Source organism: Mycteria americana, chromosome 4 (genome assembly GCF_035582795.1).
Source record: "Mycteria americana isolate JAX WOST 10 ecotype Jacksonville Zoo and Gardens chromosome 4, USCA_MyAme_1.0, whole genome shotgun sequence".
Classification (NCBI taxonomy): domain Eukaryota; kingdom Metazoa; phylum Chordata; class Aves; order Ciconiiformes; family Ciconiidae; genus Mycteria; species Mycteria americana.
The window spans coordinates 42,289,710-42,308,109 of record NC_134368.1 but is presented as its reverse complement, the minus strand read 5'-3'; the positions used below and the strand labels follow the sequence as shown (position 1 = coordinate 42,308,109).

Here is an 18,400-nt window from a genome sequence, read left to right as displayed (position 1 = left end):
CCGAGAAGCGGGCGCGCTGACCTCCATTGTTTCGCTAACGCTTTGCCGCTGTTCCCCCAGCCCGGCTCCCGGCCGCGGCCGTGCCTACCCCCCCGGGCTGCGGACCCCTGCGCCTTCCCCGGGCGGGCCCGGGAGGCGGCGGCAGCCTCAGGGCCAGGGGCTCCCCGGGGAGAGGTGCCGGGCCGACAGGCTCAGCCCTGCCGAAGAGCCGCCAGCAGTCAGAGCTCCCTCCTCAAGCCCAGCGATGGGATTTGCTGGGGTTTTTTTTCTGTTCGGGTTTGTTTCACGGGGTTATATTTTTTTTTCTCCTCTACTTTTACTTTCTTTTTTCTCCACTTTTTCCCCCCGCCCGAGCTTGGGGTTGGTGGCCGTGGTGGGAAGCCGAGCGCACAGCATACCGTTTGCACTGATTCAGAAAGGAAATGTTCCTTTTCCTTTCGAGATTACAGATAGACAGAGCGGACTGTTGCGGTGTCTTAGGGGGTTTATTTTATTTTATTCTGCTGGAACAAAGAAGTGGAAGCGTATTTTTTATTTATTTTTAGGGTCACGCGGGGCGTATTTTACCCCGAGAATGTAATCCTTCAGACAAATAGTCTAACATTATATCTTTCCTCTGGAGACGAGATCAACTGCTTTCTCATCCACCCCCCCCTTCCTGGTAGTAGCACTGATTGCAGTGTACAGCTGGACAAGTGTCAGCCGTCCAAAACTTTGCGAACAGCCGGCGGAGGCTCAAGTTGTATTTATTCCATTATTATTTTTTATCTCCTTGGGGCGGCGGGGGAGAAGAGTGGTACGATACATACAAAATCATGAAGTAAAGAGTTTGTGGAAATAAGCGTGGCAAACGTGGTCTTGGGTCCTGCCGAGCCAGAGCTGCAACGCTGCGCGTTCGGCGTTACCGTCGGCCAGCCCCAGCTCTCAATTAGAGGCGATTCATTAGGATTTAATAGCAGGTGCAAAGCCATCTCCCCGCCAGCAGCAGGGCCGCTCGGGGAGGGAATCCTCTTGTTTTACAGCGGCCTCCAGCTCTCCCGGCTCGCTGTAAACCCGACTACCGCTTTGGACAGCGGGGCGTCAGCGCGCCTGCGACTGCCCGCACGTAAGCGCTGCACTTTGCCGGGCTAATTTCTCCCTGCCAAGACATAAGGTGGAAATCTGCCTGGCTCCATATTTATTTTGGAAGACATCGCTGTGAGCGAATGCGCCGGGAGAAATCGGGCTGAGATAAAGCAAGCGCTGGGCCGGGGGCTGGGCGGGCAGGAGGGGCGGGGGGGGGGAGGGGGGAATGCACCGCTTTTGCTTTCTCAAAGTCCCAAACAGACAAATAAACAAACAACCTCGGCGGCAAACTCCAGAAGAGCCGGAGCCTTCGGGGGCTCAAAAGCGAGCTGTGCCGAGGAGCCCCGGGGCGGGAGCGCCGCGTCCCGCTGCACCCGCATCCCAGCTGGCGGCAGCGGCCGGGGCTGGAGCTTGGAAAGCGCCGCCGTGATTACACCCAAGTGGAGAGCAGGATGGCTCCTAGCCGTCTGATCTGACGTCAACATGTCTCTAGCTCCTCGCTGCAAGATAGAGGGAGCAGAGCCGGGGGAGGGAGGGCTCTAATCATTCCCAGATGTCTCTAATAGCAGATATAAAGACTTATATAGTGTCTGAGAATAAATTTGTAATCAATGCTCTACAATCGGATCATCAAAGCAACGACATTTCTAGAGGAAAATGGGGGGGGAGGGGAGCTGGGGAAGAGGGAGACACACACCACGCTGGTTTGGAACGGGGAGAGGGGGGTACAGGGATTCCCAGAGAGGCGCTGGCCCCGCGCATCGCCCGGCTTTGCTAGAATTTATGTGAATATGTAATTCAGATAACAACTCTGCTTTAATCTCCGTTGTACGGGACGAGCTGGAACAGTTGAACAGTAATTGGCCAATTAGAAATAGAAAAGATGGGAGCTCGTTTGCAAAGGCACATACTTCATGGCCCGAAAAAAAACCAAAATCCCAAATTAAAAATATATAAAACATTGATAAGCCCCTCGTTACAGCAGAGGGGATTATGTCTGCAGGCGTGCGGAATGCGTTTCCTTCCCATCGCTACTTGGAGGTTTCTTCTGGGTGTATTTGTGACTCGCTGGGCGAGTACGTGTGAAAAAGGAGGATTACGGGTAGGTTTCCAAGCGCAAAAGGAGGGTATTTTGCTTAGAGGTTTTATAATTAACCTTCTCCCCCCCTCCTCCCCGCCCACCTTTCAAGCTCACGTTGTCTCCATGGCATCCCCTGGCCGTGTTTATACCCTTACAGTTGCCCGCGGATGTCTCGGCGCTTGTTCTAGGGGTGTCTGCGGCTTGGCCAGAGAGGCCCCGTTACACCTCTTTGACAACGATAGCAAATTAGCACTAATTATTGCAATAGTCTTTTGACGCACAGAAAGCTCCTGGGAACGAGGAGGTGAAAAAACCCCACAACACAAAGCAAAACGAAGAAAAAAAGCCCCACCACAGTTTATCTTCCTCGCCTGCAGGAATGCGTGCGTACCATGCACGTCCGATAGCAACGAGGGCACGTAAAACAACCCCCAAAAAAGCAGGGGCAGGGCTGGGGGTCCTGCCCGTTGCAGAGAGCCCCTCAACACCCAGTACCGCCAGCGGCTGCCTGGGCTCGTTGCGGCGCCGGGCCGGCCCCTCGCTGCCTCCCCGCTCCCCAAAACCCCGACGAGCCCTAAAAAACCACGCTGCTATCTGCCTGAACCGGGCGTCCGCGGGGCCCCGGGGGGGACAGGCCGCCACCGGGGAGGTCCTCGCCTCCCTGCGGGGGAGCGGCCGCGGCGTTTCGGGCGTGCAGCCGGGCCCGCACCCCGGGGAGCCGAGGGGACGCTTCCTGGGAGGGCCGGGGAGGCGGGACGCCAGCCGGGGGAGTTTTGTTGCTGTTTCTCTTCGAGGGGAAGAAAAAATTTTAAAACGTTGTTTTCTCTTGAGGCAGAGCAGAGAGCCTCACTCCCCCAGCCATGAAACTGGCGAGAGCGCCTCATTCCCCCAGCCAAGGCGACCGGCTAAAATACGAGTAAACTGGGGCCATGAGCCCGGCTGCGGGGACACGGCTTCAACGACCCCCCTGCACTCCACCGGTCCCCCTGCCCTCCTCTCTTTCTTCCCCCCACCCGCACAGCGCAGAGATGCTGCAGAGGCGGACAGGCTGCCATGCCTCCTCCTGCGTGCCTTTCACCTCTGAAAAAGCTCCCCAAAATGCTTTGGCCCCCAGGAGTTACCGGGCAGGCCGCCGGGGCAGCGATGCCCCCGGGTGCGGGCAGGGTGCGGGTGCAGCGCTCCGCTGTTATCAGGCCTCGGCTCGCTGGCGGAGAGCTGGGGCCAGGGCACTGACATCCCCATCTACCATCAATTTACCTTCTGCTTCCCCATTTAGCTTTTAACGTCAAAACCTACATTTTTGTCGGCTCCGGCCTGTCTAGGGCTGCGGGAATGACTGCTCCTGAGAAAACGGCAAGATCCTCATTAGCGAGCAATTAAAAGAGGTGGTCCTTAGCGGATCCAGAGGAGCTCCCGCTTCTGAGAAATTAACGTTTCAAAAATGGAAAATTGTTGATGGGCAAGTCTCGGAGAGGCGATTCTCCAGGCGGCGGGAGATTCTCCAGGATTCTCCAGCCGCCCGCCGCCCCCCGGCCGCGCCGCGCATCCCCCGTGGGAGCTGCAACCCGGCGACTCGGTCAAGGGAAGACACAGCATCTGCAGGGAGGCTGCCGGGGACGTGCTGCCCTCACAGCCATCCTTCGCCCCCTCTTTTTTTTTTTTTTGGCGTGCCGTAAACAAACAAAAAAAGAGATTTGGGCGGGGGGGGGGGGGAGTGCGAGATGCTCCAGTTTATCAGCTGGGCAACTAACAGGCAAGGAAAAGCAAACACGGGGGGCGGGGGGGGAGATTCTTCTCTCCAAGTGTTATAAACAAAGGCAAGTGTCTGTAAACACAGACCCACGCCGGAGCGCAGAGCCGGGCTGCCTGACCCGACGGGAGGGAGGGCACATCACTTCTGTCTGGTTGTTGTAACCCCGCAACCTCCCCACTGTCAGCAGGGGCGGCGAAACGGCGCAGGGGCTCCCTTATCTTTTTATGGGCAATTGCACATCTACCTACGCTTAGCGCCGGGTCTCGTCGGGAGCCACTTCCTTAGGCGCGGCGGCAGGGGAAGGCAGGCAGGTATGCAGCCCTGGACCTGGAGAGAGAGCCAGCTTGGTTTAAGTCGAGATGATTTAAGCAAGGGTTTAAAATACGAACCCGAATTTTATTATGGAAAAGGTGGAAAACCTTGCGCTTAACCGGGAATTGCCAAAAATACCTGGAGCAGCTTCTTTATGTAAAAAGCTTTAATTTTTCTCCTTGCCTGCCTACGATACAGAGGGATGCCACGCATCTCCCAGCGCTGAATGTCTGCAGCTCGCCCCGGCACCGGGGAGCAGAAAAGCCACCGGCCTGGCACCGGGAGCCTTGTAAAGGAGCCGGCAGACGGGGCGAGAGATAACTGCGCAGATACAAGGGAAGAGAGATCATACTGATGATGGTACTAAAAGCAGATGAACGTACTAAAAAGAGCCAGAGCACGGGCTGCTGCAGTTTGCAGTCAGAAAAAAGGTTAAAAAAAAGAAGTAATGCTCGCTGTGGCGGACTGGAAACGTGCAACGCAGGAGAGTTTTGGGAGCCACAAAGTTAATATTAAGTCCACCGTAGCTCATTGTAAATCTTACATATCGCCCCCCGCCCGCAAATCCCTCGCCTTGTTGGCTCTTTCTTCCCTGACGTAAAATTACCTGCTACATAATCACCCCGAGCAAAGCCCTCCGGCCTCCCTCGCCTGCCCCCGGCTCCCCTCCGGGAAGCCGCTCCCGCGGGGCCGCCCGCCGCCCGGCCCCGCTCCGGGCTCGGCTCCCGCCAGCGCCCGGCCTCGGCGGCCAGAAAACCGCGCGTCTCTGCCATTTCTGATCGCCCGGGGTTTGCACCCTTGTCCGTTTCCCGTCAGCAGTAGGTCTCCTGCCTGGAGAACACCACCACAAGGAATTCCTATTCAGCTGAACTGCCGGTTTCTGTTCAACACTCACGGGGCTGGCGAGATCCCTCCCTCTACCCCTCCTTTCACTCAGTCACTTGTTTAAAAATAAACTTAGGAGCCATCTTTATAATTTAGTTTACTTCCGAATATTTTAAATATTATGAAAAAAAGCCATAAACAACGCTGTTATTCAAAACATTTTGAGGTATAAAACATAAAAAGATTTGGGTTTTCTTTTTTCCTTTTTCTTTTTTTTTTTTTTTTTGGTTTTGTAAAAAACACACACAGTGGTTTATTGAGTACTTACAACGTTTACACCTTCAATATTAATTAGATTCCACTTTTTCCCTTACGGACGGAAGTGCACATAACCAATAACTGTTGAAAACACCTTCAAATACTGAACGACCACAACAAAATTACAACACTAAATACCGAGTCAACCGAAACATTGGTGCAACTGCTTCTGTTGAAATATAACTTTATAATCCCATGAATATTTATATCCAAAAGGCCAAGTATTAAAGATACACTTCACATACACACTAATGCCAGGGAGGGATTTTTTTTTTCTTTTTTCCTTTTCTATGGTTCTGTTTTCCCCGTGTGTTTTATACAGAGCAAATAACATTCACGAAACTATTAGAGACATTACCCCTTACCAAGCTGGAGTTTCCTCTTCATATATGGAATGCTTTTTCCCTCTCCTTCAAATATCCACATGTGGGGGGGTTGGGGGAGAAATTGCACATAAATAAACTGGACGATTCCAAATACAAAGAGTCCTCAGAGGAGAGCTCGCTACCGAGACTAAGAGGACGGCTCCTCCAGTCCTGCCGTGCTCACTGCTTGAGCTCCAAAGCCCAGACATGCTGCGGCCAGCCAGTCCTCCCTTTGGTTTTCTTATCGTTGCTGCTAACTGTGCTTTTCAAGATTTCGTTCTGGGGAGACAGGATGCGGCGGGAAAGAGAGAGAGAGAAGAGAAGGGGGAGAGGAGAAAAAAAGGTTAGAGAGATTCCTCCCCTTTCTAGGTCGCCTCTGCCCTGCCCTCAGAGGGAAAGCTGCGCGGAGACGCGGGCTCCTGCCGAGGCCTCCGGGCTGCAGGGGACAAAGCGGGGCGGCCTCCGCGGGGCCTCGCCCGGGCCAAGCCGCCCCCGTGGGAGCGGCCCCGCGTTCTGCGCGGCCGCCCGCGCTCCCGGGCCGAGGCCGAGCCCTGCCCCGCGCCACCACCGCTGCCCTCCCGCGGCGGGCCCTGGGCCCCGGGGCTCGGAGGCACGGCGGGCGGGCTGGCGGCTGCGCGGGGACGGGGATTACGGGCAGGTCCGCGCTACCCCTCCCCGCCCGGGCCGCGGGAAGGAGCTGGGCGCGGGCACGGACCGTGGCCGGACATCGGGCCTGCGGCCACCGGCATCTGCGAGAACACCGCCCGAGCGTGCCGCGGGGCCTGCACGAAACTGGGCTGCGCCGCCTCGTCGAGGCCGACTCTTCCCGTGGAAGCCAAAACGTTCGAGCGCGGAGCGCAGGGGCGGGAGGAGAGCCCCGCGCTGCGAGCCCAGGGCTTGCCGAGGGTTTCAAGCCGGGCTGGGCGCAGCAGGTAACCGCGCCTCCAGCCTTCTATTCGAGAGCGCGGAGGCTTGTCGCTGGCGGGACCGCGCTTTGGGATCCGGGACAAGCCCGAGCCCGGGAACGGACCCCCCGGGGGCCCTACTGTCGCGGCGTGTCCCCCGCGGCTGCTCGCGGCCGCCGGGCCGGATCCGGGCGCTCTGCGAGAGCCGGGGGCCGCGCGGGGCTGTGCCCTGTGCCGCCCTCGGCCCGCAGGTACGTCCGGGGGCGGGCGGGACCGAGGTGTCCCCCACGGACATCACCCGGCCACCCGACCCAGCCGAGCGCCGGGTGCGCGGGGACGGGGCGCCGGCGGGCGGCCGGGCAGCCCCCTCTCCGCGGCCCCCCCGCCCCGTCGCGTCGCGTCGCGTCCCGTCCCGTCCCTTCCCGCCCCGTCCCGGAGCACTGACCAGCTCTTTCTTCCTCTTCTCCTCCTTCACGTCTGTCTTCTTGATCTCTGCCTTGAAGGCCTCCGCCTCCCCGTTCTGGTCATCCTTCGCCAGCAGGTCCATGAGGTAGGCGATGTAGCTGGTGGCCAGGCGGAGGGTTTTGATCTTGGAGAGCTTGGTGTCGGCGGGCACGTTGGGGATGCACTCCCGCAGCTCCGCGAAGGCGCTGTTGATGCTCTGAGTCCTGCGCCGCTCCTTGCGGTTCGCCGTGCCCCTGCGCTTCACCGGCCGGGGCCCCCCGAGCCCGGGCGGGCCGTTCCCGGGCGGCACCCCCCCGTAATGGGAGTGGTCCATGCCCGGCGCCCCGTTGGCGTACTCGGGGCTGTAGGACAGAGCCATGCTGTAGTCGGGGGGGGACATCTCCGGGTGGCTGCTGATGAGCCAGCCGTGGAAGTAGGGGTTCTCCTCGTGGCCGCAGCGGGTGGCGGCGGCGGCGGCGGCAGCGGCGGCGGCGGCGAAAGGGTAGCCCTCATGGTGCACCACCGGGTGGTGGGGGAAGCCGCCCACTAGACTCATCCCCGCTCCCTAGCGCACCCCACCCCGCCCCCCCGGGCCCCGAGACAAAGGTTTCCCCTCCCCGCCCGCCCCCCACCCCCCGCCGCACCGGCGGGAGATGCTCCCCGCCGCTCACCCCTCAGCACTGCCCCGCTGCCCGCTGCCTCTCCATAGGGCGCTGCTGCAGAGTCCCCGCGGGTGCCCGAGCGATCCCCCCTCCCCAGGCGCCGCCGCCGCCGCTCATGCGTTGTGCCTCCACCTCCTCCTCCTCCTCCTCCTCGCCCGGGGCCGGGTCTTCGAGGAAGCGCGCACAGGAGAAAAAAAAAAAAAAAAAAAAGGCTACGGAGAGAAGTCGACCAAAACAAAATGGCTTGGCTTCCCAGCCCGGGGTCTTCCTGGCCTCTTGCTTCCCTCCGCTCTAGCCAAGTCCGCCGCGGCCCGGCCGCCTGGTACTTACACGCGGCCCCCCTCCATGCGCCCCCGGCTCGGGGCGGGCGGGCGGGCGGCGCTCCCCTCTGCCCTGCGCGGCGGCGGCGGGGCCGTCAGTGCCGGGCGGGCGCAAACATCCCTGCCCGCCGCGCCGCGGGGGTCAGCGCCCCGGCGCTCCTTGGGGCATCCGCGCCGCTCGGCTCGGCCGGGCGCGGCGGCGGCGGCGGCGGCGGGCGGCGGCGGGGCTCGGCGCGGCGCGGGGCACTGGCAGGGCTCCCCGGCACGATCTCCATGTACAGCTACATGTTTAGGGCCGCTCGGGTTAATATATGTCGTCAGAAGCGGCGGCCGCCAATGGCTGGCGGCGGGGGCGGGGCCCGCCGCCCTCCGCAATAAAACTTTTTGATGTTCGCCCTGCTAATTGCCGCGCTCCTCTTTTAGGATTGGCTGCCCCTCCGCATCCATAATGTAATTAAAACAAGGGGGGAAAAATTGTCATGGAGGCAGAGGTTAATGCAAGTGTTTAGCAGATGCCTTACTGTAAAATCTGCATTAAAAAAAAAAAAAACCCAACAACCAAAAAACCAACCGACTCATTAAAACTTAAATATCGGATAATCTCAAACCAGGTACAGTATGGATCCGAAGAGCTGCTTGGCAAAAATCTGTGTGAGAGCGCGGTACGCTCCCAGGTCGCTTTTACAAAGCGCTTTGTGCCGGTCGGGTAGAGGAACAAATAAAACCAGCTTCGGAGGGCACTCTGTCGGCTGCCCGGCAGTGGTGGGCATGCCCCAGCCACGCTCCGGCTTCGGCTTTTATTGCTGGTTAATGTACACAAAGAGATCACCAGTCCCCGTGAGGAGGGAGACGAAGTCACTCTGCCGTCTCTGCCACCGGGCTGGCGATCCAAGTTAGCGGAGGCTGGCTGCGGCTTCGCGGCCGCTGGCTTGCCGAGGGAGCGGAGAGCTCAGGGTTTGGCCAGGGACGGTATTTTCTTCCCGAAAGAATTGCCTTGAGACACTAACAATAAACCCGACTCTAACTGATTCTCTTCCAGCTTGCTGCCTGCGCCTACGCACCTCGACCAGTATTCACCCGAATCACTTATGCTCCTGAAATCAGTTTCATGCTTGTTTAACTGGTCTGATCGGTAAGTAACCGAATCTTTTTTTACAGCATGTTCAGAGCTTATTTTCTAGCTTTTACTAACAAATACATACATATTTCGCCGCATTCCTGCTTCTGCAATAAAAAAGACAAGCATCTGCGGAAAGCAGGTTTAGTTATCGAAAGGGAACTGTTAAATATTTGTTTAACGGCCAGGCCGGGAGGAAATCTCCCGTAGCTATTTAGGTGTCTTGCTTTGGTAAGCTTGAAGACATTACAAAGGGAAAATGGATCTCAAGCTGCAATCCATGGATAACTTGGAGGCGAGGCGAATTGTTGTCATCTTCAAATGGAGCCGAGCATTACTAAATAGCTGCACAATATCAAATACCCGCCCTTAGGTGTGTTGCCTGACGGCTAGCCGGATTCGGCGTATGTTACAATGCAACGCTACAATACAGGCAGTGTGGAAAACTGTGTCAACAGGAGCTAAGAGGTCATAAATTAAAGAAAGAGAAAGATAGAGACAGAGGAGTCTGCGAAAGGAGGCAGCAAGAACCGCAAGTCCCATTTCTGCAGCAGCTCAGTGCGTTCTCCGGCCCCACTGCAGAGGCGGTGGGGATGCCTTGGGGGGAAGCCCTGGGGGGGGGCAGAAGGCGAAAAAGCTTCTCCGTGGGGAACCGACCCACCGCCTGGGGAGAGGGACGAGCTAAGCCCGAGCGGTCCCGGTGCGGAGAAGGGCTGCCGCCCCGCTCGCCCTCGGAGGTGCCGCCGGGGCATGGGGGCTTGCTGGGGCCCGGGGACTTTGCGGGCGGCTCTGCGGGCTCTCGGCGGGGAAAGCTCGCCGGGGCGGTGGCCGTCTCCGCCGACGAGCCCCCCCGCCCAGGAGCAGCCCGCTGCCGTACCGGGGGGCTGGCTTCGGCGGGGAGATACCACAGGCGAAGCTGGGCGCCGGCCCCGCGTTTCGGCAGGACGGGGAGCGCAGAGCTGGACCCGGCGAGGGGACGAGCACGGAGAACAGAAACGCAGACGTACATTTATATAAGTATATACACATATGCGTGCGCGTCTGGGTGTAAACTGAGTATGAAAGTGAAAAACTAGTCCAGATGTAGGACTGATGTATATACACGTACATCTTATACGTACGCGCACATGCTTGTACTAAAGTGACTGATGGATATCTGTATCTATATATGCACACGCAAACACGTATATATTGTATTATCCTAAGGAAATAACGTGCCTCCAGGGCGGATTTTTCAGTTGAGGAAAGGCCGTGGGCACAGCGCGCAGGCAGAGCCCTGGAGCGGCCAGGCAGCCTGCCCTGCCGCTCGGCATGGAGAGTCTGCAGGGCGCAGCCTGGAAATCCGCCGAGCTGCTGCAGCGGTTCTCCAGTTTTACATTGCTGCGGTATTTTCCCTGATGTGAAGAAGAAGCCGGCATTGTCAAGGCCGGAAAGGTATATTGGCTTCCAAACAGGGTTGTGTTTCTTTGCACGCTCCTTATTTGTGTAGGAGCTTTCAAATATACTGCGGGCTGGGCTGCAACTGTGACAGTCTCTGTGGCAAGCCACTACAGTCACTGCGATAACATCTCCAATGATGAAGGAAACGGAAAACATGAGGCAGAGAAAAAGTAATAAAAGATACAGGAGATATCGATCAGTGCACCAGTCTCCAAAGCTAGCATCGTTATTGCTTAATTAGCTTTGGAGAAAGAGGGTCTCTAGATAAAGGACCTAACAGGATCTTATATATATATTTTTTCCTCCTATCCCCCAGCAGTTGTTTATGCATTTTATAAAGCCAGTTTTAGAGCAAATGCAGCTCTTGTGTCCTCCCTCAGCTTTTAACTACTCAGACTGCCCCATCAGGGGTTACAGCCTTTTCTGTTTGATCAACGCCTTGGGAACCGCTGTAGCCCAAAGTATCTTCCCCGAGACCAGGCTTAGAGTCCGCTGAAAAGCACCAGCGTTTTGCCGATCTTCCATTTATTGATTCAATTCGATTTTTTTCGCGCACGAATCATTCGCTTAAAAAAAAAAAAAAAAAAGTCTCGCCTTATGTCACTTATTTCCCTGCCAAAATGGTTGCATGTTAGGCGGCGATCTATCTGGGCTCTGCTGCCAGACAGGACTTTCCTAGCTCGCTGTAATTAAGAACTTTTGGTGGCGACTGTGCCGAGGCTGGTTTTCCCTTTCCCTCTCTCCTCCGCTTACTTTTTCTACATGTTATTTTGCCGGGGAGGCTGTATCGTCGCTTTTGCCCCACGGTTGTTGCACCCCCGGCACGACAGCCCTCCGCGGCGCTGGGCGGGAGGAGGGGGCTGCCCTTGCCCCCGGTGGGCGCCCCGCGGCGCCCGGGGGAGCGGGAGGCAGGAGCCCGAGGAGCGACCCGGCGGCGGGGGGCGGCGGGGGGCGGCGGGCCGGGCGCCCGCTCAGCGGGGCCAGCCCCGGCCGCACCGCCGGGGCCACCCGCTGCCCTGCCCCGGCGCTCAGCCGCCGCCGGGCCGCTTATCGCCAGGTCGCTTCTCTCCTCCAGGCCAAGGGCAGGGTGGGGTTTGGGGATCACGAAACGACAGAGCTGCGCCGCCGCCCCCCTCCCCTCCCCGGCCAGGGCTTGTGTGAATTAAGCTAAATTGCAAATTAAGCTCATTTCTCCGAATCAGACGAAACGGTACGGAAACGGGGAAGAGGTGCCGACGCTGGGTGGTCGGAAAGCCACATCTGCTGTGGACTCTCGGGCTAGCTGGCTGGGAGAGCTGCAGGCACACCGGGCCGGGCCTTTTAATGAGCAGGCCAGGGGCATAAAAGCGCCTGGCCGGTGCCTGCGCAGCGAGCCTCTCAGTCCTTTGCTCCTTTTCTGCACCTCCTTGTCGAGGAGCGTCCGATAGCGGCGGGGCGATTTTGGGGGTCACGAAGCCGCCCGGGGCAGGGCAGCAGAGGGAGCGGCGGGCCCCGCGCCAGCGCTGCGGTGCCCGGTACCGAGCCCGGCCCCACGCGTCCCCCGCTCCGTGCAGCAGCGCCGGGTCCTGCCTTCTACTTCGTAGGTGCCGTTAAAGCGAGCAAAGAGTCAGACCGACAAAAGCACCCCAAGGGCGTCCCCTGCATCCGAGGCGCAGCCCCGGCCGGCCGGTCCCCCCGACGGCTTTCCGCCCCGGCAGCTCCTAAACTCCCGGGGGTGCGCGGCCGGGGCTCAGGGGCCGCAGGGTGCCTCTCCTTCCTCCTCCCGCCCTGCTGCCTACCACATCGCTCAGCCGCCCGGTGCACGGCTTGAAAAGTCGAGTCGCGTTTGAATTTATAGAGTGCATGATGTCATTGACCCGGGACCAAACGTATCAGAAAGGGGTATCGTTCTCGGGTGGATTTGGGGACGCCGAAGCAGCCCGTGTCCCAGGGATGCAACGCGTCCTATCCCTGGGCCGTCGCTTCGGAGTTCGCAGAAGAACGTAAACCCGCAAGAAAACGGATTTTTGTAAAGAGGCACCGGAGAAATATCATTTGAAGGTCAACCTGTCAGTGCGGGTTAATGAAAAGGACTTGTGCCTAATGGGCCTACTTATACCCTCCGTTACGCTCACGCAACCTGGATTTCAACGTCCAGGGCAGAGGGCAGAATCGGGCCCAACAGGCCCGAATTAATTGCTGCCATTGGAGGTGGAGGAACCCTGGTTTACGTTACTGTTATCGGTAATGAACGCCCACATATTTCAGGCACGATAATCTCGCAGCCGTTGTGTATACAAAAAAAAAAAAAAAAAAAAAAGGAGCAGGGACGAGAAAAACCCAAGACACTGACCATTTTGCAAGTCGCAGTGATTGGCGGTAAGCGCGGGACCCTGCGCCTTTTACCGCTGCATGTGTAAGCAATTATTCGAGGATTGCTTATATTTGTGACCGAGGATCCAGAGTTGCATTTAGACCCTAGACAGGAATCACAGAAAGAAAAGAAAAACACAACGAACTCCAACCAAGACCCCTTCTTTGTCAGAAGAACAATAATAAAGGGCTTATAAAATTCTGCAGTAAACGCACAGTGTGTCTCTATTTATTGGGTTTGTCACGTATGTATCCTATACATGCACATGGATAAATACGCCCATGTACCTATACAGACAGGCACAGGTTTTTGTCGCGTAATGTTGTTTGCATTCCTGGGGAAGAGCATCTTATGCCGCTCTGGAGCTCGGTGCTGATGAAATAGCTCGCGAGTGTAATTGCCTTCATTAATACATATTTTGTCCTCCAGCATCTGAAGTTCAGGCGTTGGAGGAAGCAGAGGTTAGGCTGGCATCGTTTGGCGTTCAGGCTAACAAAAATCAACATTTCTATTGTCATTCTTCATGGAAAGTCTCCATTTAACAAGGCTGGGCTTTAAGCCGCGTTCATAGATCAAAGGCAACCTGGCTTGGCTCGAAAAAAACAAAAAGATCCCTCTGGAGCTGTGACAATTAGCTGCAATTTCGCCCTAACTGCACGCCCCCAAACGTCGGTGTCGTCCTGTCGGTGCCCCCCGCCCCGTGTACCTGCTGCCCCGCACCCCGCTCCCGCTTGCCCGGGGCCGGCTGAAGCACACGGGCTCGCCTTAAAACTCAGCAGCTGACTCCTGCAAATGTCGGCTGCACACTTGCTGGAAGCATCAGCCTGGACCGCAATTCCTGTGCGCGTATCTCGGTGTAATTGATCTGGCTGAGTGAGGTCTTTTTGGTAATTTGGATACACCAAGTCTCCAGTTAATGACATATAATCAGCCTTTAGGTCACTTGGTCATTCTCTTATTACAAACCCCTCCTGCTCTCTCTGATCTCCTTTCAAACTAAATTTCACACAAACAAATAAAGCAAGACAGGGACAAGTCCTTAAAATACAAGAGAGAAATATTGGAGGATTGCTCGTGGGGAACTATAAACATTTTTAAAAGAAAAACCGAAAAGATAGGAAAGAACATCTTATCGAGAAAGAGAGCATTGTGTACAAAACACGGAGGGAAAAACGGTCTGGCTTCTGTTAAAAATGACATAAAATTAAAATAAAAATAATTACAAACAGAAATGGCATAACATAAACAGAAGGCAGGAGGCTTTACTAGAAATGCGCGGCCGTACTGTAATTTGTTCTTACAGATGATACAACCGATCCGTGGATACGCAAAATTTTTATTTGCTTCACTTTAGATGAAAAAAAAAACAAACAACAAAAAAAATTTATCTTTATTCTTCTCTTCAGGAAAGTAACTGAAGAAGCCGGGAAACGGAGACCTGAGTGTCACGTACCTCCTCAGAGCTGCAGGGAAACGGAGCCGTGGCCAAAGCGTTGGGTGTAAATGCGACAACAAAAATAAATATTTTACATCACCGTGCAGAACGTATTTTGCTAAGTCAACACTTTGTTTTTCTGCTTTTCATTTCTCTTCCCTCTAGGAAGAGACAATGTTCCCTTTTTACTAGGTATTCCCTAAAAGATTATTTTGATCTCCGTCCAGGTATATATATATATATATATAAACACACATATAGACGTTCAACAGAAACGCTGACGGTGATGTACGTGCAGAAGATGGTGCGGTGGCCGGGGAGAGGAGCGAGCAGAGCAGAGATGCCCTAGGTAAGACCCGAGGGCCCGGCAGGCTGCGGGCAGTTCATTGCAAAAGCGAGCCCCGTTTTTCGGAACTACACTTGATTTCTAAAATCGAGAGCGGGGCCATTTCAATACCGTTCAAGTGCTAGCGCGTCGCGGAAGAAACCTGAAAGAGGGCTGCAACCCACACTCCCTTACGGGCATTGGCACCTTTCAAAATATTATCGACATGCGTTCTACCAAAGATCCCATTTGTATTTAATACGGGATCCAGAGGCGCTAATTGAGCATGTACGCCTGCGTGAGGTTGCGACAGTGAGTGCCGGGGCAGGCTCACACAGCAAGAGAAAACGGAGCGAGGAATACACGGACGCGAGTGTCGCAAGGCCCCAGCGCAGGGCATGTTAATGTGACACATCTCGGTACTTGCTCACTGCATGCCCGCTCTTCTCAGCATTTCTAAGGGCCCCCTTTTTTTCCCGCCCGCCCTTGAGCTGCTGGGCTGAAGCACGAGCCCGTAGCCACCCGACGATCCGACCCAGCGAACCGAGGGGCGGCGGGAGGCAGAGCCCCGACGGCGCGGTCCTGCCGGGCGCACTCCCGGGGCCACCGGCCGCCCCCGCCGGGAGAGGCCGGGGATGCTCAGCCCTGCCCCCGCACTGTCCCGGCGGGGCCCGCCGCCACCCCTCCCGCTGGCCGCGGGTCGAAGCGCTGAAGGCCGAGGGGGAGGAGGCGGGCTGGCCCCGCTGCCCACCGCGCCTCCCGGGGCGGGCGGCCCCGGCCCCCCCGGCGGCCCCGGCGGCGCCCCGCGGGCGGTGCCGCGCCCGGGAGGAGCCCCGCCGGGCTGGGGGCGGCTGGAAAGGGTTAAGCGCTTCCCCTCCTCCTCCTGGAGCCCCTGAATGCCACTGCTTTCCTCTAGAGGTCTCATTAGGGAAACCCTAACTGCTATTTTCAACGTTTCCTCAATCAAGCGCCTTTAAATAGAGCTCCACAAACAAATTGGCGGCAAAAAGCGCAGATCTTGTCACGGGCGAGGCCGATCCAATATTTCACCCTTGTTTGCTTTGTAATTACGGCCCGGCTTGTGGCTACCTGCCCGCTGGGGCGAGCTCCCCTTGCCTCCCCCCCCGCCTCTCCCCGCACAGCCCCGCGGACACCTTTCCCGGGCCCGGGGGGTGAGCGGGACCGCCCGGAGAAACCGCTTAGCGAGTGATCTTCGGGGGAAAAAAAACCCAAAACAAAACCAAACCAAAAAATCAAAATCACAAGCAGAATCTCCCGGTCCAAATGCTGCCCGAGGTTTTTTGCAACGCTGCTCTGAAGCCGCGAGCTTTCCAGCGCAAGAGGTTTCCCCCACACCCCCCCCGCCTCCAGGGATCAGGGCAGGCGTCCCGGCTGTCCCCACGCAGGGCTCTCGAAGCGGTTGGGTTCGCTTTGCGGGCTTCGCTCCCCCTCGCTCTGTTAAACCGCTCTTATGATTTGTTATATTTTCCACAGCTGCTTATTCTTGTTTGACTGTTGTACAAAGCCGCTTTAAATCTTCGGCAGGAAGAATAAAAGTTAAAACTGCTTGGACGGGTTCCTGCAGACTTGCGGGCTGGTGCGGGTCCATCTCGGTCCCTGCATAACGACCCCTCTGCACACATCAGGTCTCGATAAGCCTCGTTACTGCGGCTCGGGGCAGCAATCCGCTCGCTAGTTTCAACAAAAATAGGAGCTAATTCAATTACATCTGAAAGCCGGGGTGCAACAGAGGGAAACTTTGGCGCTTATGAACTAGGCTGCGTATTTGCTTTGCTATAAACCGACGAGAATATTTTATGATGGAGGGGAACAGTACAACACAAAAGGGAAATATGACAATAAATCTCTTTTTATGGATTCTCTCTAGCAGCAAAACACAAGGATTCAACGGTTTTACGACTCAACTATTTCGCAGGTACATCTGAAGACACCTACATAGAAAAGAATACCCAGTATCCCCCCTCCCAGCCCCCCCCGGATCGGGGAGACCCAGCTCTGTCCCCCCGCAATTCAACGACGAAACTCCCTGTGACTTCCATGGGAGCAGCACTGGCACAAGAGTTCACATCTGACCACTGCAGGGATATGCTCCGATTATTTATGGTGCCACTGGCAGTACCCTTTCACAGTTTACTGATATGCAGAACTTTAAGTCAGAAGTAATACTCCACCATCCATCTCATAATGAGCACATTAGGCTATTTTCTTTCCAGTTACTCCGAAACTATTAACGTTTGAGATCGTTTATCCACCCGTGGAGCTGAATTACAGCTTTAGTTTCACAGGGCCAGTTTTTTAGAGATTTTCGCTGCTAAAATAAAGATAGGGGAGGGGACAATTTCAGAGTGGCAAAGGGTCTAACACTCCTTGGAATAAGTGCAGGTTCAGTATATAAATCCCTTTGAGGATTTAAACCCTCGATACTTTTGGAAACCAAAACACACAGCTCTCTGCATCTTGATACCTTTAAAAATCTACCTCATGGAAAATATATTTTTTCAGAGTCATGTTCCACTGTAAAACAGCATTCATACATCCTAAATCTGTTTTATTCAATGCAAGCATGTTTGCACCTAAGGTGCTAGGAATGTTTTGTTATCTGTCTCCATGCCTTGTTTTGGTTCTTTCTTATTATCAAGTCCTGATATTGCTTGCCCTGAGCACCCAAATCTGGGTTTAGGTCACCTAGAGAGCAGGGAATAGCTGGTAGGTCTGGTGGTTTGCTGCTGGGCTGCAGTGCTTTGGAAGTGCAGGGCTTGAAACAATTGCTTTGCCTATAATCTCACAGCGCAGTGCTTTTCCTATCTCAGCACACACACATGCACGCAGCATGGCTCTTTAAGTGACCGGTCACTGGGAAGTCTAGCAGCTATTAAAGCAGAAAGCAGAGGTAGCATATGCTGTTAAATGTCTTCTTTCCAATATAAGTCCTTTCAGTTAAAAATTGACTTACATATTGCTAACTGAAGGTCGTACTGCCTTTTTCCCGTGCTTTTCTTTTTTTTTAATAGAACAGGCAAGTGATTTCAGAGCTCTAGTTTTACTGAGAAAGGTTGTAGAATAATCTACAGTTCAAATATATCAATCCTAATCATGTATTGAACAACATCCATAAAATCCATCCGTGGGAAAAAGAAAGATCACAAAAACTCACAGACGCAGACCTCATCAGTACCAGTTGTGCTACTTAACCCAACAAGACTGCTCATCAGAGTGGCACCTATTTGTATGAATTCAAGTTTTGCATGTGCCTACTGTTAACGGAAACAATTTGTACATACTTGAGCTAGCTCATATACCATTACCAGTCTTGCATAGGCAGGCAGAGCACAGTTCAGGCTAATTTTACTCAGTTTCTCACTGAGCAAAGTAGCCTGTGCTGATCTCTATGCTATTGCAATAAGGCATTGCAAGCACTGTTTTACAGCCACTTCAAGGACCTCTACACTAGACTGCAGTCTGCATTCTGCAGTATAGACAGAGTAGTGGGAAAAATCAGTACTGGATATACATACATCTGTGCTTACCTGTAGGCCAGGGGCTCTGCTTTGCATACCCTGGAGCCCTTGAAGGGCTTCCCCTGACTCCATTCATGTACTATTCATAAAGATATGTCCTAGCTTGTAAAAACAGTACATGCCCATTTCGTATGATATGTG

At 55.4% G+C, this 18,400-nt stretch overlaps 1 protein-coding gene and 2 long non-coding RNA genes across 3 annotated transcripts; 1 reads left to right on the top strand and 2 right to left on the bottom strand.

The window, feature by feature from the left end:
* Nucleotides 1-470: 470 nt before the first annotated feature.
* On the bottom strand, nt 471-3,634 carry LOC142409141 (uncharacterized). The gene is made up of 2 exons (XR_012775521.1): nt 2,248-3,634; nt 471-1,565 (listed from the first exon to the last, which is right to left on the bottom strand). It is a non-coding gene; the product is annotated as an uncharacterized LOC142409141 (long non-coding RNA).
* Nucleotides 3,635-5,286: 1,652 nt separating this feature from the next.
* On the bottom strand, nt 5,287-7,656 carry HAND2 (heart and neural crest derivatives expressed 2). The gene is made up of 2 exons (XM_075500303.1): nt 7,070-7,656; nt 5,287-5,998 (listed from the first exon to the last, which is right to left on the bottom strand). The coding sequence occupies exons 1-2, from the start codon at nt 7,622-7,624 to the stop codon at nt 5,900-5,902; spliced, it is 654 nt and encodes a 217-aa protein (XP_075356418.1). The 5' UTR covers nt 7,625-7,656; the 3' UTR covers nt 5,287-5,899.
* Nucleotides 7,657-8,441: 785 nt separating this feature from the next.
* LOC142409140 (uncharacterized) lies at nt 8,442-16,623 on the top strand. The gene is made up of 4 exons (XR_012775520.1): nt 8,442-8,661; nt 9,090-9,182; nt 14,367-14,744; nt 16,609-16,623. It is a non-coding gene; the product is annotated as an uncharacterized LOC142409140 (long non-coding RNA).
* The last annotated feature ends 1,777 nt before the right edge of the window (nt 16,624-18,400 follow it).